General features: G+C 35.3%; 1 protein-coding gene across 2 annotated transcripts in view; it reads right to left on the bottom strand.

Annotated features, from left to right (window-relative positions):
• ACBD6 (acyl-CoA binding domain containing 6) overlaps positions 1-24,438 on the bottom strand; it is a 233,018-nt gene that overhangs the window by 142,964 nt on the left and 65,616 nt on the right. For both annotated transcript variants that reach the window (XM_030847624.2, XM_060295701.1), the window contains exons 4-5: positions 18,377-18,459; positions 1,608-1,713 (exon numbers count right to left, since the gene is read on the bottom strand). In XM_030847624.2, the coding sequence (XP_030703484.1) occupies positions 1,608-1,713; positions 18,377-18,459 (189 nt within the window). The remainder of the gene's footprint in view (positions 1-1,607; positions 1,714-18,376; positions 18,460-24,438) is intronic.

The following is a 24,438-nucleotide window of genomic DNA, read 5'->3' as shown; positions in this document are numbered from 1 at the left end:
CAAGGCTTTTGAAATATGAGCAAGAAATAAATGTTGTTAGCCACTGAAATTTGGGGTTTTGTTTGTTTTGTTTTTACTACAGCAAAAGCTGACTAATACATATAGTACAGTCCATAGCTCAGCAACAAACAATATTTACATAGTCATAATAATAGTTACATTATAATCATAATTGACTATATTACATTAATTATAGTATAATTTGTAATAATAATAAAAACACTGATATAATAGAGATGCAATCAGAAAACTGACACTAAAAATTGTGATATAACTATGTTAAGAGGGTGGGGAGAGAGGGGGAAGATGAGTAAAAGAGCTAAATCCTAATATAACATAGAAGAAAATCAATAATGTTTAGACTTGCAAAATCAAGAGATACAAGTATATTATTTAGAATTATGTAGGTAAATTGCAAAAGAAACAACTAAAAGCACTGAAAGTTTTTGCCTCAAGGGAGCTAGAATCAAATGTGAGAAGGATGCAGATAAGGGAGTACATTTTTTGTTGTAAGACTTATAGTACTATTTGATTTCCTTTGAACTGTCTACATGTATTAACTTCATAAAAATCTTAACTCATGAGCACAAACATTAAAAACGACAATAAAATCAGGAGAAGCAATCGTGCCTGACTGACTAAAATAAAATGTATTCTGATCCTGAAAAGCAAAATAAAACCCAAGTGGGAATCAGAAGAGCCGGTGTTACTGTTTCACAATCTGGCTTCCACTTTTCTCTAGCGACATCTTTCTTGACTCCTTTCATTATTTATAGGAGAACAAACTTTACTGTAGAATTACAGTCTTACATTTTCAGTTCCAGATGTCACTGAAAATATACTACAGGAAAGATGCTGCCTAAAAGTGAGATAATATTAAGGGCTAACCTGTACAGAGAGCCCTCAATTAATACAGAAGTTGATCATCTACTCTACGCATCATCTACGATCACTGCATGTCCTCTTCCTAACAATTGCTACCTTCTGGTCATTTTGAACATCTTCACTGCATTATCAAAGAATGAGAAAAATGATTAGTAAATTTTGCTCCTTTTTAAACAACTATAATTCAGGGACAGTTTAAGCTCAATATGTGAACAGTTTTATTCACAAAATAAATAAATTAATAAGTAATATATTTTACAAAATAATTTAGTATAGGATCCCTTTAAATAGTGGGCCTGCATTTAAATGATTGGATTTACCAAAATTTTGACAGTTTTCTAGAAATACAGTTACTGGGCAAAGGACAATATACTTGTTTCAGGTATAATAACAGAAGATACTAAAGCTATTTATAAATATTTTAATATTACCTATAGATTTCACATAAATATGTTAATAGTCTCTCCCTTTAACATGAACAAATATAAGTTATTTTCCTGCTGCAAGTTTCAGCTAGTAACTTCTATAATGGACAGAAATATGATGGATACAGATATAGAAAGTATCTTAACTGGGTGACACCATCTCATTTAGATATTCTGATATACTCTTAACCATAATGTGGTTTGAGTTGTAGTTCAGAGGCCTGCTGTGTAGAAAAAAAGCACTGGGGCAGAACAACAAAGCATAAGAAAATAATTAACAGGACACGTTTTTCATACCTCTTCATCTTTCATATTCACATCCACGTTTTTTGATTTGAAGACTTTGGTTATATGGTCAATGTTGTTTTCTCTGCAGTAATCAAATATGTTTTTGTCTTCTTCCCTAATTAGAGTAAAAAAAAATAGTGTTTGTCTTACTAGGTAATACATAAAAGTTACATATTTTTAATACAACCTATTTGCCGCAAACATTAATGGAATCTGTTTTTACAAAGAATTTTACATGAACAATACTGGATTTTCAGTAAGACGTAATACATCCAATCTCTGAAAAGACTAAAGTTCCTAGCAACTATAATTATACAGAAGAGCTTCATCTGCTTTAACAAGTTACACTAGTACACTAATATAACATCTTGAGTAGATTTTCTCAGTGCTCTTTTTCTCCCCAGTTACTTTTATACACTGACAGGTACATATATCCTCTGACTCAGAATTTTCAATTGTAGCACTGCAGTGAGAAGGTCCTTTACTGTTGCCTGTATAGAGGTAGCAAAAGATCAGGACATAGCTTACTACTTCTCTTACAGAATAACAGAAGGATAAGTTGGTTGCTATCCAAGTTTTTAAGAAATTACACACACAACACGAACATATATACACACACACCAAAGTAATTTTCTTAAGGGAAAGATAATTAGAGCGTCACAAAATTCAGAAGTCCTTCATGAGATAATAAAAATAAAGACTGGGAAGCACAGTATGTACTCAGCACTATTCTAAGCATATCAATGTACTAATTCACTTAATCTTATCCAACAGCTGCTTCACTTCACAGATAAAGAAATAGGTAAGGAGAGGTTATATGACCTCTCAAATGGCATCACATTTATCAAGGGTAGAATAATAGCTAGAACTTACTCAGATCAACTGATTTTGCATATAGTCCATTTTTCTATTATATCAAGCTACATCTCAATTAGTCAGCTGTAGTCTCTTCCAGAATCTAAAGCAGAAGTTCTTAACATGAGGTCTATGAGTTCTCTAAAATAGTATACAGAATTATCTGTGCAGATGCATAATGCATTTTTCTGACTGTGTTGGCAGTGGGTAGGTGGGGAAGGGGGAGGTAGCTTCAGTGAGGTTCTCAAAAGGATCTATGATTCCCAAAAGATCAGTAATTTGGAATATTAATAATGAAACTATTCTACATTTTCTAAACAGGCATAAAATAATACAATTTGAGTTTCAAACATTATAACTAGTATGTTCTACAACCTGTAAGGCCACAGCTTCCATTCATCAGAAAAAAAGCATCTGACCATAGGAGTCCTTCTATCTTAAAAGCCAATACCTTATACCCTATAAAAAGTTATTTCTAGGGGGCTTCCCTGGTGGCGCAGTGGTTGAGAGTCCGCCTGCTGATGCAGGGGACATGGGTTCGTGCCCCGGTCAGGGAAGATCCCACATGCCGTGGAGCGGCTGGGCCGGTGAGCCATGGCTGCTGAGCCTGCGCGTCCGGAGCCTGTGCTCCGCAACGGGAGAGGCCACAACAGTGAGAGGCCCGCATACCGCAAAAAAAAAAAAGTTATTTCTAGTCAGAGGTAATTAACTTAAAACACACTACTTTGGCATTAACAGTCTAAGCCTTCCTTACACGTGTCATGTATTTAATTGAGCACCTACTACATGCAAGGCACTGGACAAGATTCTGGTGATAAGAGATGATAAGGATAAGCAAGAAACTTTGCATTCAATACATGCACAGTAAGGTTGAGATGATAAAATATATATATACCATTAACATAAGGTAAAATTGGATCTTTAAAAAGGCCTATCAGAATACAGAGGAGAAACAGCCTGCTTCAAGCTGGAGAAAATGAGCTACGTTTCCAGGAAAAAAATCACGTTTTTAAAAAAAATAGGGTCTCTTGAAAATGTTCATTTGCAAAAGAGAAAATGCTTTTCCAGATCACTTACTCTGGAAGAAAATAGTGAAGTCTGAGGCCAAAACCCCTGAAAGGAGAAGTCTGATTTTTTAAATTAAGGCTGCATATAACAGTATTTTAGCTATATTTAACTATCACAAAAAATACTTTCTATGAAAAAGTGCATTCAGCATTCTGACTTGGGAAAGAGAGGGACCTATTTTCCTTCAATACAATAAGAGAGACCCCTCTAATTCAAGAGGCAGAAACTTCAACTGTGAGAGAAAGTATTGCGTCATTTTAAGTCATAATAAAAAATACACTACTCACCAATTGTTTTGGATTTGAAAATAATGGGGAGTTGGTGGTGGGACACAGAAAGGAAAGTATGGAGGATCCTTGGGATGTAGGTTACCCATACCCAGTAAAATGCAAGAATAATTCAGAGATGGGAGGACCTTCTGTGTGGTCCTTTTTCCTTAATTCCAAATGTGCATGTACACTTATGCCATAAGCAATATTATTTAAAATGTTTATATTGCTTAATATATTCTCAATGTTTCTTATATGTATCATTTATATCAATTATTTTGTTTTGGTATGTGAATTTTTTGGAGGTCGGGGCACTTTTTCATCTGTATACCTGCTTATCAACTGCAGTTTATCATTGCTAAGTATGTTAGGCACACAGAGGTATTTATAAAATACTTCAGGGTAGAGTACACAATGTAAATTAAATATAAAATGGGAAAGTCAATAAAAGTCACCACAAATGTGCTACAAAGCTGTGTGACTAATATGAAAAAATATTAAGTGATACTCTTGGGCTTAGTTGTTAAATATAGTTATCTATCCCCACTTCAAGTTTTGACTATCTTACTAGCCAGCAACCAAGCTGTCTTTATACAATATCACCACCTAGTGGCCAAAATGGAGAAACATCTGGAGTAACATCTTTCTGTTATCTCCTTTCTTGCCCCCAACAAGATTATGTACAATATACAAATCAAATTCTGTCTTTTTCCCTCTGTATTTCCCAGTTAATACAGTCTTCCACAGGCAATTTTTCTCTGTATATCTATACTTAAACGAAACAACAGGTGCAAACAAATTCAACCATTACCAAATACAGTAGAGCCTTAATAAATGTTAGTGCCCTTCTACATCTTCTCACTTTATCTTCCCTTCTCTTTTGATTCTTACCCGGTTATCTTTTTCCTTCTCTCTGATGAATGTGAGTGACAAAATTATCATATCCACTCTCTACAGATGAGTATGAATTATTTTCATGGTGCTACCTACCCTCAAGAATGTCCCATATTATCATAGCACAGGACTCTCTTTAGATTACTCCAAATTTCCTAAAATTGACAGAAAATACATTTATCTGAACGAAAAAAACCACTGGCTTTCTTTGAAATTCTTTTGAAATATAAGGTCACACACTTGTGGAAGAGAGGGATGGTGTTTAAGTATAGCTGTCTTTCATCAGAATCACGGGAAGAAGAGATTCTTGCCCACCCACTCCTAAAAATGCTATCTGTATCACTTTCTACAAAGACTGCATTTTCCTGCCAAAAGACTATTTCAGACAGTTAGCCCTCTAAAGATGGCAAGCCATCTAAAGTCCATTTAACTACTTTTCATCTACCTCACAGAATTAAAAAAACACATTTATGGGGCTAGCTCAGAAATCTAACTATTTAATAGACACATTCAGTAAATACTTCAATTCAATTCATGTATTTATCAAGCAACGGGCAATCATATAAAAAACAGTATTCCAGTAAATAGACAAAGAAAAAGTATTTATTGAATGAATGAAAACACAAAGAAGGGTAAGTCAATACTTATACAAATTTAAACAAATGCCACAAATTCCTCAAATCAAGGAATGTACACCTGTGGGCTCCTGGGGTACAGAAAGACCCAAAAGAATATGCAGGAATGGAAAATTTTAAGAGAATCAATTTCAGCTAAACTTCTAAATAAACACATTCTTTCCTAAACTGATCTACTTGAAAAAGTTCCTGTGGTAATATTTCATTGCCATTCCCATTTTCAACATTCCCCCTGCTCAACCATTCTCCTAGTTCATAAAATAAAAGCACACACCTCTCTCCATACTATGGTATACTTCTAGGAAACATAACCAAAAGACTTTACTAAGATTTAGCAAACGACTATTAATTAAATCTGTTACTCTTTTGCTTAAAAGTACTCTGTTTAACTAATATACAGACCAGCCCCCCCACAGTCAAAAGTAACTGTTAATAGTCAATCCACCAATTAACTTTACAGTCAGCCCACGGTATCTGGGGGTTCTCCATCTGAGGATTCAATCAGCCGTGGATTGTGTAGTACCGTAGAAAATATTTCGTGAAAAAATGTAAGTGAACATGCGCAGGTCAAACTCATGTCATACAAGAGTCCACTGTGCTAGGAAAGGTTTGGGAAAAAAATGAATCCCAGGTTGTACTTCTCCAAGATATAAATTGTCCATGGTACCAAATAAAGGGACAATTTCGGTGAAAAACTGGTTTTGAGAAGCCCTCCTACAACTAAGGTTAGAGGATGGAAGAGGTGAAATAAAACAAAAAAGACTTGATGCTAGGACTTCCCTGGTGGCGCAGTGGTTAAGAACCCACCTGCCAATGCAGGGGACATGGGTTCAATCCCTGGTCCGGGAAGATCCCACATGCCGCGGAGCAACTAAGCCCGTTCGCCACAAATATTGAGCCTGCACTCTAGAGCCCATGAGCCACAACTACTGAAGCCCACGTGCCTAGAGCCCGTGCGCCACAACAAGAGAAGCCACTGCAATGAGAAGCCCGCACACCGCAATGAAGAGTAGCCCCCGCTCACCGCAACTAGAGAAAGCCCATGTGCAGCAATGAAGACCCAACACAGCCAAAAATAAATTTAAAAAAAAAAAGACGATGCTGAACTCTGTCTCATTCTAATAAAATAATATTCATCTGTTAAATAAACTATTTTTAACATTAAGACACATTTCCAATAAAATTTTAAGACACGTTTCCAATAAAATTTTACTTATGCTTAATAATTATTTAACAAAATGTATAATGAATGTTGATCAGCTGTATAGAAATAATAGTTATAATTCAAATGAGAAAAATTTAATGCTTAAAGCCTCTGCATCACAGAAAATTAAAATTTTAACAATTCCAACTTAATACATATTTCTGTTGCAAAGAATTGATAGTGTACTAAGACTACACAAAAATATATTGCTTTAAAATAAAATTGTGTGGGAGAAGTACAATTAAAGGAGAAAAAGTGATGTAAAATTTCTAACTATTAAAGACCTTATTCTATATTTTAAAATCAAGATCAGAATTTTCTTTATTTTAATTAAACTTTCTATTTCAAGACAATTGAAGCTTCATGTGCAGTTGTAAGAAATAATAGAGAGCTGGTAGTATTTTCCCAGGTTCCCTCAATGGTAACATGTTGATGCGTTTTTAAAAATGGATTTCATTATAGTATTTAGATTCTGTTGGATACATCTAAAACAGTAATCTGTTTATTTTAAAATTCCATTATTTACAAAATGCCAGAAATTATGCCCTTTGCAATTATTTAAATTTTTAAATAAAAATTTTAGATGCTATCATAAAAATATAAGAGGGAATAAATAGTCTTCCAAAATTTTCTTAGGAACTATATCAGCAAAGGTTTTTTAAATATCACTGCTGTAACCCAATATTCTATAAAGTAGAGGCCCAAACCAAGGAGTGGGCCATTCAACCAAGGATGATCAAAGAAGGTGTTACAGAAGAGTTGACATTACAACCTAGCCTTGAAGGATAAACTGACAACGCAGCTAAGTTACTGAAGGATCCTGAAGAACAGAAGAAAAGGAAAAGCACAACAAAATGAGGTGTTCAGGGGAACTGCAAGCAACTGGTTACGGCAGGGTGTTGGGAGATGAAGTTAAAGGTTATAAGGTGGACAACAGATCACAAAGAACCTTCTTGGTACACTGCATATAACATAAGTAACAAATGTTAGTAACAAATTATTTGGGGAACAGAATATTTATCCACCTTCCAAAACTTGGAGTAAAGGGTAGTAGAATTGTCCTCTTATTTAGCTAAACAAACTAAATAAAAGCTACTAATGAGAGGAGAAAAGAATGTCTCCTAGATAACTTGAACAGCTACTTGATTCACACACTAACCTTAACACATCTAAAAAAGCAAAACAGTGAGACAACTACCATGAGTAGGAGGTAGCAATGGTTAGCAATGAACCATAGGAGGAAGCAAAAATCTGTGAAGCCAATTTTGAACACTGCCCAAAAGAAACAATTAATCGAAGGCAAAAAGGCATTCTGAGGTATTTCTCTGCTGGGAGACAGTCTGTTCTAGAGGCATCATTAGGACTTTGGCTAAAGCAAATCTAAAAATAATTCCCCCGGGCTTCCCTGGTGGCACAGTGGTTGAGAGTCCGCCTGCCGATGCAGGGGACACGGGTTCGTGCCCTGGTCCGGGAAGATCCCACATGCCACGGAGCGGCTGGGCCTGTGAGCCATGGCCGCTGAGCCTGCGCGTCTGGAGCCTGTGCTCTGCAACGGGAGAGGCCACAGCAGTGAGAGGCCCGCGTTCTGCAAAAATAAAAATAATAAAAATAATTCCCCTTCTCTCACTCTATTTAACATTCACAAATGGTCACCTGTCTTTTTGGGTTCCTCAATACTCAGACTGAGGGTACACAGGGTATCAAAGCATTTGGTTCACTATGAAGATATATATTGGTAAATAAATAAGCCACTTAGTTTACACATCAGTTTCAGATAAATTTTATTACTGCTACATTGTTTCTGAGGGTCTGGTCATCTATGTGCCTTTTATTTAGATCTTTGAGAGTGAAGAATGGACCCTGACCTATGGTAAATTCACCAAAAAGCCACTCTGTGAAGCTCCTTAGGAGACAATCTTTCAAGGACGAAAGCCTGCACATGTCTTACAAAATTCAGCAGTACTGCTGGTGAATACTACTTCTTTGTAGGAATTTAAGTTCCTAATTTATTTGTTGGATGTGTGACCAGAAGTTGTCAATCAGAAAGGTAAAGGGTTATTACTCTTCTGTTCAAATACAATGTTAGGAAACAATATCATCTCACTGATCTCATTTGACTATGATTTCCAACATCCTACTATGTACGCCAGATACAAAGCACAAAGCCTATTGTTGATTCTTTTTTATACAACCTTGATATACAGTTGGCCTTTGAACAATGTAGGTTTGAACTGTGCAGGTCCACTTATATGTGGATATTTTTCAATAGTAAATACTATAGTCCTACACATTCTATGGTTGGTTGAATCCACACATGCAGAGGAACTGTGGATATGGAGGGTCAACTATAAGTTATACTTGGATTAACCCGCACCTTGTTCAAGGATCAACTGTATAGATATATATAAAATCTTTATTTTATATATAGACATATAAAATCTTTATATAATTTTTGATATGACTATAAACCATTAATATTTTAGAAGTTGAGATAAAATGTCTACAAAAAAATTAAGCTACCCTCTGTATTTTTTAAAAAAGCATGTTTCAATTTACAAATATAAAAAAATACAGGCATATTTTAATTTTACTTACAGCTGTTTCTCTCCCTGAAAGAATCTATTCTTACTCAAAGGTTTTTTAAGGAAGCTGGTATAAGGAGCAAAACAGGTAAAGTCAACTCCTAACTTAAGGATTAAATAGTAGTCATAGCTGTCATACTTAGCATATCAAAAAATCTCCACTTTTAATTAATATCTAATTAAAATTTTAGATGTTAATATCACCTTGTAAAACACTGTTTTTGAGTCTCAATCTTATCAAAGACCATAAATGAGAGTCTATACTATGATCCTCAGGTAAAATTTTACAAATAGCACCTCCTTTCTGAAACACTTTGGTCCTAAGTCCTGGAAGAGACAAAACACTGCTTCAGCAGTAACAATGCTCGAGAAGCCTAGCAATGAGATCAAAGCACTAAGAAAGTGCTTTATGTTGTTTGTTAAGTTGTTCTTAAAATAATTCTTGAAATCCTAGGTACCAAATAAACACCTAGAAATTGTTTACTAAGTTGGCATATTTCACTGCCAACTTGGTAAACACATATTTTTTTCATATTTTAACATCTCTGATGGATCTTATAACCTTCAGCATCTTACAATTAATTAGTGACTTTTTTTTTCTTAATGGTATTTAAACAATGGTGTTCTAAAACCAATGGTGTTTTAATCAGTAAAGTAATAAGGTAGGTTCCAAATACACAGTGACACATGGACAAGTGAATGAGAGAATTCGTATGTATTGAATCACAATCCTTCCACTCAGAGTGTTACTATATCCACACTTGGTTTCAGACAGTTATAGGAAATAACCAGTTGGTTTTCCCACTCCCTATCATGTGGTAATGGCAACATCTTTCACCAAGTAATAATTATTTTCAGACCGGGTTGTATATGTAGTGTACTTAGTTCTAGGACCATAAAATTCTCAAAAGCCTCAAATAAAAAGTTCTATTTACTATCTTACTTATGTTGATAAGGGTCCCTTCAAATGAAACCACTTACATTTTAAAATATTTTTCTCATATTTTTTCAAACGAGCAATGACAAAGGAAAGATCAATGCCCCAGGTACTTCTTGTAGATAACTTGTTGTACAGGAAAAGTTATTTAGGCATAATTTATAAAAACACTAGTTACTAAAAATGCATTTTCACCTGTTAAAACCTGGTTAACTCTAAAAAAGTCGATTGAAAATTTCTGATACTCTAAATGTCCATGAGAAAAAACATAGTTCAGTTCTGATCAATCCCTCTAAAACCAGTGCCCACATCAGAAAAATCTATAGAATCCCTTGGCTACAGAGATGAGTTACATTCTCAACCATTAAGGTAAGTCTAAAATCAATAAAAACAATTAATCTAAGGGAAACATCATCATCAGTATATTGATAAATGAAAGACTACAGTCTCTAATTTTACCAGTGAAGCACATTTTTAAAAACACTAAATGGAAAAGAAATTTAATTAAAAATGTAAACTGAAGATACTCACTATATTAATATAATAACAACTATCAAATTCAATTTCAATAATTGGAGATTACAATGATTCCTCAAATATCTCAGAAGCAGTACAGTGTAGCAGTTAAGAGCAGAGTTACTAACCATGTGACCTTGGACAAGTAACCTAACCTCTTTGAGTCTCAGTTTCCTCATCTGTAAAACAGGGATATTAATAATACCTACATCTCACAGGATCATTCTGAAGGTTAAATGGAATAATATATATAACACATGTGGTATAGTTACTAGCATACAATAAGTGGTCAATATATATTAGCTGACATTTCTATTACCCTAGATTTTAGCATATATTTTAAGCTGGAGTCACTTTTCATATTCATATAACACTCTCCATCAATTTACCTAACAAATATTAATTGGACCTTCAAGGAAATAAAAATAGGCCAATTGGTTGGAGCAGAGTGAACAAGTTGGGAGGGGGAAATTGGCATTAGATGAGACAATGAGGGGCCCTGCAAGACATGTTAAGGATTTTAAAATTCTATCCTAAATGCTATGGGAAATCATTACAGGATTTTATGCAGGAAAGTGCTATGAGATTTGAGTTATAAATCTGGGGAGGAGGCAGAAAAGGAAGTGAGGAATCCAGTTTGCAAATCGTTCTGTAGTGTCCTGGCCAAGAGAAGATGGCTGTTTAGAGTAGTGATGGTAATGCAAAAGGCATGATAGCAGTGATAATGAGAAGCAGATGAATTTGGATTATTTTGAACACGAAGGAAACAGAATTTCTGATGTGTTAGGAGCTGTGAGAGACAGAGAAGACCAATACGACATATAGACCTAGGAATGACACACTTTACATGAAATACTGTTAAAATACTTATCTAATGAATATATAAAATTTTATAGTACCACTAAATGCTGGTGAATGACTGAAACTCTCATACTTAGCTGGTGGGACTATAAAAGCGTACATTGATTGACAGTGTATTGTAAAGTTATATATGCACTTACACTTTAACCTAGCAATTCCACTGAAAGTATTTATCCAAGAGAAAAGAAAACAGATGACCACAAAGGAGCTTGAACTAGCTGGTAACAATTCAATGGGAATTAAGAAGATGACTTTGTCTATCACACAAAACTTACATCTTTGCTAACACTTTTAAAATATCTTTAAATATATCTGTAAAAGCATTTTAATAGGAGAAAACATTTATTTATATTATCTGTAACACATATAACCACCTTTTATTATAACATAGTATATCCATAACCATATGTGTCTTTGTAATTGCACGTGCACGCATGCACGCACAGACACACGCTTAAACAAGACTAAGTGCCTAGCATTTCATAGGTACTATATACGGATAAGGATATAAGAAAGAGAGAAGGAAAAGATTAGAAGGGGTAGAGTGAGGAAAAGGATGATGCAAAAGGAAAAAGAAAGAAGAGAAGCAGAGAGGAAGAGAAGATGATGGTTTTAGTTGATGAATGACCTCTTGTTCAGAAAGGGCTGTTGATCTGCAAACAGGTAGATTTGCCTATATGCTTGGTTGGCATCATGACGCTGAGCACACAGGAGCTAAATAAAGCACGCAAGAAAAGGGTGAATATGAGAGCCAGGAGACTCTTACAACAGTTACTGTTTATGTCAAGACCTGCTCATCCCAAGGGACCCATTTTCACATAATCTATAATTATCTCTTTGCTTTAATCGCCTTGTCATTCCTGAGGCTCTCATGGGCACTGGAAGAGGAAAAGCTCATTAACTAAACCTTTTCTCCTCTCTCCAGCCACCCATGGCTTTTAATTGCTTGGTGTGTTATTATCTAGGAGTGCAACTGGGATCATTTTCATAAGAAAGGGAGTAGAGAGAAGGAAGGGAGCCATGAGTCCCTGAGGTATGCACCACAGACAAACCTTTGCTTTCTCAATTATTTATGCCAGCTGAGGTTTTACAGGCTGAATAAATCCATAACTCAAGTTCATTCTGAGCAGTCACATTCTCAAGGGGGAGTTGCCCACTTGCCTATACACACTTGTGCAGACCTCAAAGAATAACCAGAATGTAACAAGACATATGTCATCCATTTTATCACCTATCACCAAAGTGTTAACACAATGTTGATCACAGGCAACACGGTGAAACAGGGAAGGATTTCACTACTACCAGCCAAACAGATGGAGGGAAGCAGGATAATCTTTTTGGTGCTAAGGGCAGTGGTATCAATGGGACAGTAGTATCCCAGAGTGACTCAGCCTACTAAAAGCATAAAAATCCAAATACTCAACTTTTTAAATACAAAATATGTGTAATACATACTCTTGGTGTTTCAGAGTCTTAAATAGATTTGTTAAAAACAGGTTGTTAACAATGTGAAGCTTTGAATAAATAACTAAATGGAATTTTATACTATTTGATTCTATTAGTCACATTAAACCATGTAAACCAAAGCTATGTTGTAGCTTTTTCTCCAATCACATCTCTTTCAGGAAAATTTTAGAGTACAATTTATGTGTAAGTGACTGGCTTTTATGCTACTTTTATTTCAGTTCATATTTTCACCAAAAATACAAAATTAAAGCATAAAATTATCACTTTCTTTCTAGTTTTTTATACTTACAGTTTACCATTTTATAATCAGAACTAGAGAGCAACCAGTGAAAAAATATTTCTAAAATATTTTCAAAATCTATTATGGTTTAAAAATTTTAATTTTGTAAGTCAATGATGAAAGCATCTCTTTAAAATTCTACAGGCTCTTGTGTCTGACCACAGCAGTGACCTCTGGTATTTTCTGCCAAAAGAGTTCATTTGTCTCACAGAACAACTAATCAATTCCAGAGTCCATCAATCACTTTAGTTGTATACTGGTCTGGTCTTGCTTAAAGAAGGTCCAGATGGCTGCCTGTGTAAGTGGGATTAATAAGATTCTGATAGATTACATAGCATCAAACTACAAAATATAACAGGGAAGATCAAATGTTATTGCAGGGTGGGTTGTATACTGTACACGTTTCATTTGTTGTATTTTTAAATCATGTCCTAATTTCTCAATTTATGTGCCAACGTCGAGGTGAAACCTTCTCAGTTATACAAGTCACTGAAAGTGATTCCCTGTTAAGTGAGTCAGTATATGTAGTACAGAAGCATTTGACTATTTGCAAAGCCCTATACTTATTAACCAGACCTTTTTCTGCCAGTCTGCAGTTTAAATGAAACACAACTGATCTCAAGACTAGAGTCACAACATCTGTTACTCTCTTGTTTCTACAGTTCCAAACTCAGATCTAGTAGCATTGGTCTCCCTTCCCCGTTTGCCATTTTCTTCTGCAAAAGCAAACAACCTGTACCTAATTCCATAGTTAGGTGATTTTAGCTCCCACCATCAGCCCTGTGCCCTGAGTCTCCACTGTGGGGACTCTATGCTTAGTAACAATACTAATAAAACTAATAGTTACAAAGTAACTTATTTTGTGCCACATACTATTCTAGGATGCCTGTGTATAAGTATTCATATAATCCACAAAAATGCTATATGAGAAAGCATAATATACTATAATCATCCCCATTTTATAGATAAGTAACTTGTCCAAGGTCACACAGCTAATAAGAGATGGAACCACCATTTGAATTCCAGCAGGTTCCATAATTTTTTGTACTTAATTAGCCTCACCTTATATCTCCTCCATTATACTACAGAACAATTAACTAGCTTCAGAATGAGAAATTGGTGTCAGGGCTCTGGAATATTAACACAGAGATCTGTACCTATGACATTATATTGTCACTTTCTGTGAAAGAGTGGAAATAAAGGTCAGAACCAAAACAGTCAGGGAGCAAGCTCGAAATTGGCCCCAGTGGCCCTTGGCCCAGGAACATTTACAATAAAAATAAAATGGGCCCTTAACTTGTCACCTACAATGCATATTAGTCAGGAAACTGCCACAACAATGGAGCCCAAGCCTTAGTAAAGGGGTTCATTAGATACTGATTTTCCTAACCTTCAGAGATGTGGAGGGCTTCCCTGGTGGCGCAGTGGTTAAGAATCCACCTGCCAATGCAGGGGACACGCTCGCATGCCACAACTACCGAAGTCCGTGCATCTAGAGCCCATGCTCCACAACAAGAGAAGCCAAAGCAACAAGAAGCCCGTGCACTGCAACGAAGAGTAGCCCCTGCTCGCCCCAACTAGAGAAAGCCCGCGCGCAGCAACGAAGACCCAACGTAGTCAAAAATAAGTAAATAAATTTTTTTAAGTGTGGAAAAAATTATAAGTTTATATATTAAAGTATCCAAAACAGACCTTCAAAATACATTTTTATGTTCTTTTTAATGGTTCTATACAAGAAAGCTTTTCCTTTCATCCAAGTTTACCATTTGATGTTTCTAAAATTATAAAACCTACTGTCACTTTCACCTCAGCTGAACATTAATTCTGCCAAGAAACTGCAATTAACCTCAATTAAAGCAGTTTTCTCTTCGAAAAATAAAACACCAGATATTAAATTTCACCAAAGTACAAGCAAAATTTGATTATACAAACTTCAACAAATAGCCTGTTTTCACTGTTGTAACTGCATTCTTATACTTAAGAAACAATAGGGACTATATCTGGTCCTTCACTGGAATAAACGAACATTTCATTATACAATAACTTTTATCATGATCTAGTTTGTTACACTGGAATTGTTACAGAATGAATTCTCTAATATAAGAATATGACTAGTTGCTGTGATTTCTGATCTACTGTAGTAGTAACAAAACTACAGTTTGTAACTGAAAGGCTTTCCGTGGCTCTCTCACGTTCACGTTCCTTACTGTTTCATATCTTAACAATATGTTCCAGAATACGATTTAGATCCTATCATAAGAAGACTAATACTTGGATGACTTAATGAAATAAGGCCAAGACTAACCAGTTTTGCCAATAGCAGAGGTTCATATTTCACTCAACCAATAAGGTTTATTAAACATACTCAAATGTAGATGCCAAAAACACCAAAAACATACTATTCAAAAGTGAAGAAGCAGGCTTCCCTGGTGGCGCAGTGGTTGAGAGTCCACCTGCCGAGGCAGGGGACACGGGTTCGTGCCCCGGTCCGGGAAGATCCCACATGCCGCGGAGCAGCTGGGCCCGTGAGCCATGGCCGCTGAGCCTGCGCGTCCAGAGCCTGTGCTCCGCAACAGGAGAGGCCACAACAGTGAGAGGCCCGCATACCACACACACACCAAAAAAGTGAAGAAGCTGAGAAGCACAAATATCCACGATATTTCATCTCATCATAGGTTCATAATAAACGTGTGTTGAGTTGAATTAAAATCTCTACTTTATGAAGACAAAGCTATATTATTTTGTCACTTTTCTCAAGATCAAAATTCTAAATATTGATTTAAATCTGAGTCACTTCTTTAGGAATTGGGTAGAGGATAAGCAGGTAGGTTAACTTTTCCAGTTTAGTTTAACTCTTAGGAATACTCCAATTACCCAGATATCTACTATCACATCAATAGGAGTACATTTGATTGGCTTTCTGTTCTGCAGAGCTACTGTGATCAGTCACGTCACTGGATATTACAAAAGAAACTGTATTCAACGTGTCATTTTGAAAAATACTAGAGTCTAGGAGCCCTTAAGGAAATCAGTACACAAAATAAAGATCACTATTTATAGATAAGTGATTGATATTATTAGAAAGTTAAGTATAGTGATTTTAAAAAAGCAAAGTTAAGAAACTATCTCCATTTAATTATCTAACTAGGAAAGTGGTCTATACATTTCTTTAGGAAAAGAGGTGAGGATGGGCATGTCTGATTTATGATAGGGCCACTAGGCTAACTGTGTGAGCCAGTCACTAAACTTTCAGCCCCTTGGGGGAAGCAGCTGTGGATACCTCCCAAGCTCTGGGCATTTTTACTAGGTACCTACTAAGTTCTGGGAACTTCCCCAGATACTGAGAATACACAGATGGATAAAATACTACCCTTGCTCTCCAAAAACTAACAGTTTAGCAGAAAGGACAAATTTTTAAAAATTATAATCCAATGTAGCATAATGTCACAGATGCTATAACAAAAGTGTGAATGAAAGACTATGGGGGGCTTCCCTGGTGGCACAGTAGTTCAGAGTCCACCTGCCGATGCAGGGGACACGGGTTCGTGCCCCGGTCCAGGAAGATCCCACATGCCGCGGAGCAGCTGGTTCTGTGAGCCATGCCCGCTGAGCCTGCGCATCCAGAGCCTGTGCTCCTCAACGGGAAGAGGCCACAACAGTGAGAGGCCCGCGTACCGCAAAAAAAAAAAAAAAAAAAAAGACTATGGGAACACAGAGAAGGAATGACTAATTTCCCCTCCTAGAAAAATGACTCTAAGGGTTTACTGACTTGATTTGAACATTTAATAAACTTTGATTAATATGGTTAAGGTTCTAATATCCCATTTTTTAGAAGCTCTAAGTAGAGAATATTTACAAATTAAGAACCCCCCAAACATGTTCTGATTCTATAAGGGTTAAGGGGAAGGGGGAGTTAAACTCTGAAAATGTTTTTTAAACTGTTCTTCCTCAAAACTACATGGGCTTCTCAGAGCTTTCAGGGTACCTCAAGGGATCAGGGTGGCAAATGTACTCCAGGCCAGCAGCATTCTTAAAGGGTATCTTCACCCCCCTCAAATCTCCATCAGTCTTCCACTATATCACCCCAAGTAGACATTTAATCTTAGTAAAAAATGATGTGCTTGCTATGCAAATAGATTCAAGACAGGGCCCTTAGTATTAGCTGGTCATTAACTAGAAACTATGAGCATTTGAAGTTTTTGATTCATAGGGGTATCAATAGCTTTCCTTCTAGAATGCTACCTGGGAGTTCTCATCACTAATTATTTATGTGGTGAATAATGTCAGCAACTCTTTTGCAAGAGTGAAGCATAAAATTTTGGTACAATTTCCTCTTCATTCTATGAAGACAGATATTTCCCTTCAATTTAGGTGAACTTAATTTTCCACTTGAAAATTAGAGCTCATTTATTTCATGTTAATAAGTAAGAAAAGTAAAGCTCAGGTGACGCAGAAGGGTAAGAGCATCAGAAGTTCCTATTTCTTGTTTTTGCTTGTAAAGTAACCATCTTAGAAGAATGTGTCACATGGCTTTAAAGCAGGATAGAATCCTTTTTCTGATTTACACAGTGTGTAAAGAAAACAATAATCCAAGAAATTTCATACATAACATACAAAATTTAAGGACCTTTGTTAAATAATGCAAAATGACCTTTAAAAATTTTTTAATTTTGTTAAAAATACATGACATAAAATTTATCATCTTAACCATCTCTAAGTGTCCGGTTTGGTAGTATTAAGTATATTCACATTGTTGTGCAACCAGTCTCCAGAACTTTTTCATCTTGTAAAGCTGAAATGATTTTTAACTTGTAGCTAGAATAAATAAACTACAGAAATTAAAATATTTAAAAGAAATGATATTTTGAGGAAAACTAATGAGAACAACAACAAAAATCCATAGCTTTAGATTGAGACACAAAACCTTGCCCTACCAACTACTTATGTGGGAGAAAGGTTATTACTTGGCACTGATTCAGATACTTACAGATTTTAAAGATTATACACATAAAAATTTATTTCCTGCCATTTATTATCCTCCTAGAGATACCACCAAATCGGTTTCATGTTAAGAAAAAGTTCTTCAAATGAAAGTTTTGGGTATTAAATAAATAAATAAATTTATAAACACACACACAATGTATACATACACACACATACTATACATATATGTATATACCCCTATTGTTGAAGACCAAAAAAGAATTTACCTGATGATTTCTTCGTGATACAGAGAACTAACAACTGGCCCACCAAAACCAGTATTTGCTTCTTTTCCTTTCTTCTCTGGTGACTGTAGTTGGGGCGGGGGGGGCGGGGATTGGTGGAAAAAAGACACATGGATTAAAGCAGTGTACATTTAAACCGGTTACAAAATACTACTCTGTTAAGGAACACTAATATTTGATGATCCACCATTTCTCTAAGGCCCTAGTGACAATTTTAGGATGGCATCAGGAAGGCAAGAGGACTCTCAGGTCATCACAGCAGCAGAATGAATACCCTCTATCAAGCTAAGGTTATTCCACTACTGTCTTCTGGAGCCACCTAAGAGCCATTCCCCTAGCTGATTATGTTAGCTATGTTCACTGTGGAAAACAGAGACATTCAGTGTGGAAAAATGAAAACAAAATATGAAATATAAATACCAGACCTGAATGTGATCAGGAAAATCATATCTAGGTTAACAAAATTAAAGTTCCCAAATAAGCAACTAAATTGTAATAAAACTTAAAATTTAATCATAAAAAAATAAAGAAAATATTTTTAGGTGGCAAGAAGGAAGGATGAGAAGGTAGAAGGGAGACAGGAAAGAGGTTGAGGTCTAAAATAAAAGAAAAAAAGCAAACGTATGGAAACGCTTTCCAAAATCAAGTATTCAGTAGGCTCTGTCCCTCTATGTTCTCAAAAAGCACAAGGTTAAGATTAAATTTAAAAATAAGATTCTTCCAAAACATGTATGTAGAAGCAGTAAACCTGGATATTACTGTTGTCTGAAAGATCAAATTGCAACCTGTGCAAAAGCCCACATCTCTTGCAATATTGACAGTTTTTAGGTCAGGATACCCTACAAAAATAAAAACTCTGATTCTGAACATAAGTATCATCTTAGAGTCAAAATTACTTTTATTATTTAATTTGACTGCAAAAATAATTAGTTTCACTTCAGAAAAATATAGACAGTTCCCCTATACGTGTTTTTTTTTCTTACTTTAAAGAAGGGGTTTTGCTTTATTGTTACTTTTTTTGTTTGTTTCTTTTGATCTGTGAACCACTGGGCTGAGGAAAAGATCCTTTAGGCAACATATTCTGTCAGTTCGTAACACCATTAGAGGAACTGAAGTTTCAAAAAATGGTGCAGATTTTTGAGGTGAAGTCGGTTATCAATTTATGGCAGAAACAAAGGTATAATGTCATAAACAACAACTACCATCATGATTAAATAATAAAGTATACAAAGTACAATAGCCTGATGTTGGCAAAAAAGAAGCACAAAGTAAATGCAAGTTCCCTCTCTCCTCTGAGGACCAAGTCTTAGAGCATAAATGCTGCAAAGAATTTTCAGGATACAGAATGTTTTCCCTTATACTAAAAAAGCACAATCCAAAGGGAGAACTTACTTTATTTAATCCGATTACATTCTGAATACATACTCCATTAGTAGGATAAAGTTGAAACATACTTGCTGCCCAAGAGATGCTTGCTAAATGAATAACAAAATTGGAAGTGAAAAAACTGGATACCAAAGGAAAAAAAGAGGGAGAGAGAATCAAGTATAGAGTGTCAAGCACAGTTTCCTGAAAAAGAACTGACTCCAATAAGATAACATAGCAGAAAATCTAGGTGACCTTAGATTTGCAATTACTTTTTAGAAACAACACCAAAACCATGATCCATGAAAGAAAAAAACTGATGTTAGTGTTTATTAAAATTAAAAATGTCTGCTCTGTGAAAGACACCATTAAGAAAATGAAATGACAAACCACAAACTGGGAAAAAAACCTTTGCAAACACAAATCTATTAAATGACTAGTATTCAAAATATATCTTAAAAGACTCTTAAAACTCAACAATAAGAAAACAAATAGAAAATTACAGGCCAATATTGATGGTGAACATAGATGTAAAACTCCTCAAGAAAATATTAGCAAATCAAATTCAACAAAACATTAAAAGGATTAAACACCATGATCAAGTAGGATTTATCCTAGGAATGCAAAGATGGCTCAACACCCACAAATCAATCAATGTGATATATCACATTTACAAAATTAAGGATAAGATCATACGATCATCTCAACAGATGCAGAAAAAGCATTTGATAAAATTCAGTATCTGTTCATGATAAAAACTCTGAACAAAGCGGGTACACAGGGAATGTACCTCAACATAATAAAGGCCATATATGACAAGCCCACAACTAACATCATACTCAACCGTAAAAAGCTGAAAGCTTTACCTCCAAGATCAGGAACAAGACAAGGATGCCCATTCTTACCACTTTTATTCAACAATGTATTCGAAGTCCTAGCCACAGCAATTAAGCAAGAAAAAGAAATAAAGGCACCCAAATTAGAAAGGAAGAAGTAAAATTATCTCCTTTCATAGACAACATGATCGTATACACAGACAACCCTAAAGACATACTCCCCCCCTCACCAATCAATCTGTTAGAGGTAACAAATGATTCCAGAAAAGTTACAGGATACAAAATTAACATACCAAAATCATGTCATGTCTGAGGGAGACAGAAGATAAAAAGGTTTTCTAATATTAAAAAGTGATGAGTGCTATAGAAAAAAAATTAGTGTAGGGAAGAGGGTTGGAATTTTAAATAAGATGGTCTGGGAGGGCCTGAGAAGGTCATTTGAATAAAGACATAAAGGAAGTAAACAAGTGAGTCCTGCACATATCTGGGGGAAATTGTCCCATGAATAGGAAACAGCCATTGCAAAGGCCCTGTGGTGAGGGTATGCTTAGAATGTTAGAGAACTGAGGTGTTCATGTCTTTTGCCTGAAAGCAATTAATGTATTTTAGGGGGCAAGACTAGAAGCAAAAACACATGGTTGTTCACAAGACAATCATAGTTTCTATCAGTGTCATTCACTGAAACCCTTAACATGAAGTAGGCAATTCAGAATAGATACCTGTAGTTTGCTTGGTAATTATTTGCTGTGAAAATACATACTACTAATTAGGAGTTATATGGTATTGGAAAGGGATGAGTATATTTCTTTCACTTAGTTAACAGCCTTTATTTTTTAGAGTAGTTTTAAGTTTAAAGAAAAATGAGCAGAAGGTACAGAGTGTTCCCATATACCCCTCTCCTCAATTTTCCCCTATTATTAACATCTTGCGTTAGTGTGGTACATTTGTTACAATAGATGGGCCAATATTAATGGATTGTTATTAGTTAAAATCCAGTTTACATTAGGGTTCATCTTTTGTGTTGCATATGGGTTTTGACAAGTGTATATAATAACATGTGTCCACATTACAATATCACTCAGAATAGTTTCACTGCCCTAAAATTCCTATGCTCCAGTTATTCATCCCTCTCTCCCTCTGAAGCCCTGGCAACTACTGATCTTTTTACTGTCCTCATAGTTTTACCTTTTCCAGAACATCACACAGTTGGAATCATACAGTATGTAATCTTTCTTTCACTTAGCAATATGCATTTTAAGTTCCTTCATGTCTTTTCATGGTTTGACAGCCCATTTCTTTAGAAAAAAAAACAAAACTCTTACGTTTTTTGGGGAAAAAACCCCATAAAACTTACCATCTTAACCATTTTTATGTGTAAAGTTCAGTAGTGTTAACTATATTCTACTTCCCCTGTATCAAAACAAAAAATTTTTCTCCAATCTTCACCATAAGAATGTGGTGGGCCCTGGGGGTCAAAACCCATGAAAGCAGGGGGCCTTCCTAAGGCTGAGCCCCTGGAAGCTTTTAGCTCTTGAGCTAGTCCACACTCACCCTGCAGCAATTCATCAATTACCATTTAAGTGTTCCTATCAGTTCACTGGTTCAAACAGCTTTTGTTCCCAATAAGCAGATCTTGAGTGTGATTCTATGTGTTCACCTGTCACCATTTGGGGAGTGGCAGTTTGCCCTGTGAACTCAAATCTCAGATTAATCTAAGAATAGTCCATGATTTTCAGTTTGGTCAGATTTTTGCTGTTGCTGAAGACAGGAGAGATGATTTCCAAGTTCTTTACATGTCAGAGCTGAAACTGGAAGTTCAATTGCCTTTTGAAGACATTTTAAAATGAAAAAAAAAAAAAAGCTTATATTTACCCACATATTTGTCACTTCCAGTTGTCTTCATTCCTTTAAGCAGGTCTAAATTTCCATCTTATACACTTTTCCTTTTGCCTGAAGTTCCTTTAACATTTATTGTAGTGCATGTCAGTCAGCAACGAATTATCTCTGCTTTTGTCTGAAAAATCTTTATTTTACCCTTACTTTTTTTTTTTGTATTGACATGAGATTCACATAATATAAAATAAGCCATCTAAAAATATACAATTAGCACAGGGAACTCTACTCTGTGCTCTTTGGTGACCTAAATGGGAAGGAAATGCAAAAAAGAGGAGATATATGTATACATATGGCTGATTCACTTTGCTGTACAGCAGAAAATGACACAGCAGTGTAAATCAACTCTACTCCAATTAAAAAAAAATTAAAAAAAAAGACAAAATAAACATAGTTTCCCCCTTTTAAAAAACAAAATATATATATACAATTGAGTGGCATTCAGTACACTGACAGTGTTGTACAACCACCAGCTCTATTTAGTTTCAAAACATTTCCATCATCCCAAAACAAATCCTTGAGCCCATTAAGCAATCACTCTCATTCCTCTTCCTCCTAACTCTAGCAACCATCAATCAGCTTTCTGTCTCTATGGATTCACCCATTCTGGATACTTCATATAAATGGAATCACACGATATGTGATCATACGTGAGCATGTATCAGTACTTCATTCCTTCCTATGATTAATACTCTAACGTATATATATATATACACATACTCTATATTATATATCCATTTATCAGTTGATGGACATTTGGATTGTTTGTACCTTTTGACTATTATTGTGCTATGAACATTTGTGTACAACTATTTGAGTACCTGTTTTTAATTCTTTTGGGTATATATACCTAGGAGAAGAATTGCAGGGTCATATGGTAATTCTATGTGTAACTTTTGGAAGAACCACCAAACTATTTTCCACAGCACCTGCACCATTTTACATTCCCACCAACAATGTAAGATGGTTCCCACTTCTCCACATCCTTGCCAACGCTTGTTATTATGTCTTTTTTATTATAGTCATTTTAGTGTGTGTGAAGTAATACCTCCCTGTGGTTTTGATTTGCATTTCCCTAATAACTAATACTTCATGTGATTGTGGGTCATTCTCTTTGGAGGAATGTCTATATTCAACCCAGTTATTAGTTATCTTTTATGAGTTATTCATATATTCTGGATACTAGATCTTTATCAGATATGATTTGCAAATATTTCCTCCCTTTCTGTAAAATGTCTTTTTACTTTTTTGGATAGCAGAAAAGTTTTAGCGTTGATGCAGTCCTGTTTACCATCTTTTCTTTGGTTGCCTGTGTTTTTGCTGTCATATCTAAGAATCCATGGCCAAATCAAAAATCACTGAGATAAGTACATATTTACTTCAGTCAATATAGTTCTCATTCATATTTTTTTAGGTCGTTGATCCCTTTTGAGTGAATTTTTGTATATAGTGTGATATAAGAATGCACCTTCATTCTGTTGTATGTGGATATCCAGTTGTCCCAGCATCATTTGTTTAAGAGATTCTTCTTCTCCACTGAATGGTCTTGGCATCTTCATCAAAAATCAACTGACCATAAATGTGAAGGTTTATTTCTGGACTCAGTTCTATTCCACTGGTCCATGTGCCTATCTTTGTGCCAGTACAACACTGTTCTAATTACTGTTATTTTGTAGTAAGTTTTGAAATTGCAGGTGTGAATTCTCCAATTTTGTTCTTTTTCAATATTGTTTTGATTATTTGGGTCCCTTTATAATTCCATATATATCTGAGGATCAGCTTTTCCATTTCTGCAAAAATGTTAGTTGGAATTTTGATAGACTGCATTGAATCTGTAGGTCACTTTAGGTAGTACTGCCATCTTAACAATATAAAACCTTTCTATCTATGAACATGGGATGTCTTTCCATTTTTCTAGGTCTTCCTTGTCTCAGCAATGGTTTATGGTTT

The sequence above is a fragment of the Globicephala melas genome, chromosome 1, assembly GCF_963455315.2.
Source record: "Globicephala melas chromosome 1, mGloMel1.2, whole genome shotgun sequence".
Classification (NCBI taxonomy): domain Eukaryota; kingdom Metazoa; phylum Chordata; class Mammalia; order Artiodactyla; family Delphinidae; genus Globicephala; species Globicephala melas.
Note: the sequence above shows the minus strand (reverse complement) of the source record. Positions and strands in the feature narration are given on the sequence as shown.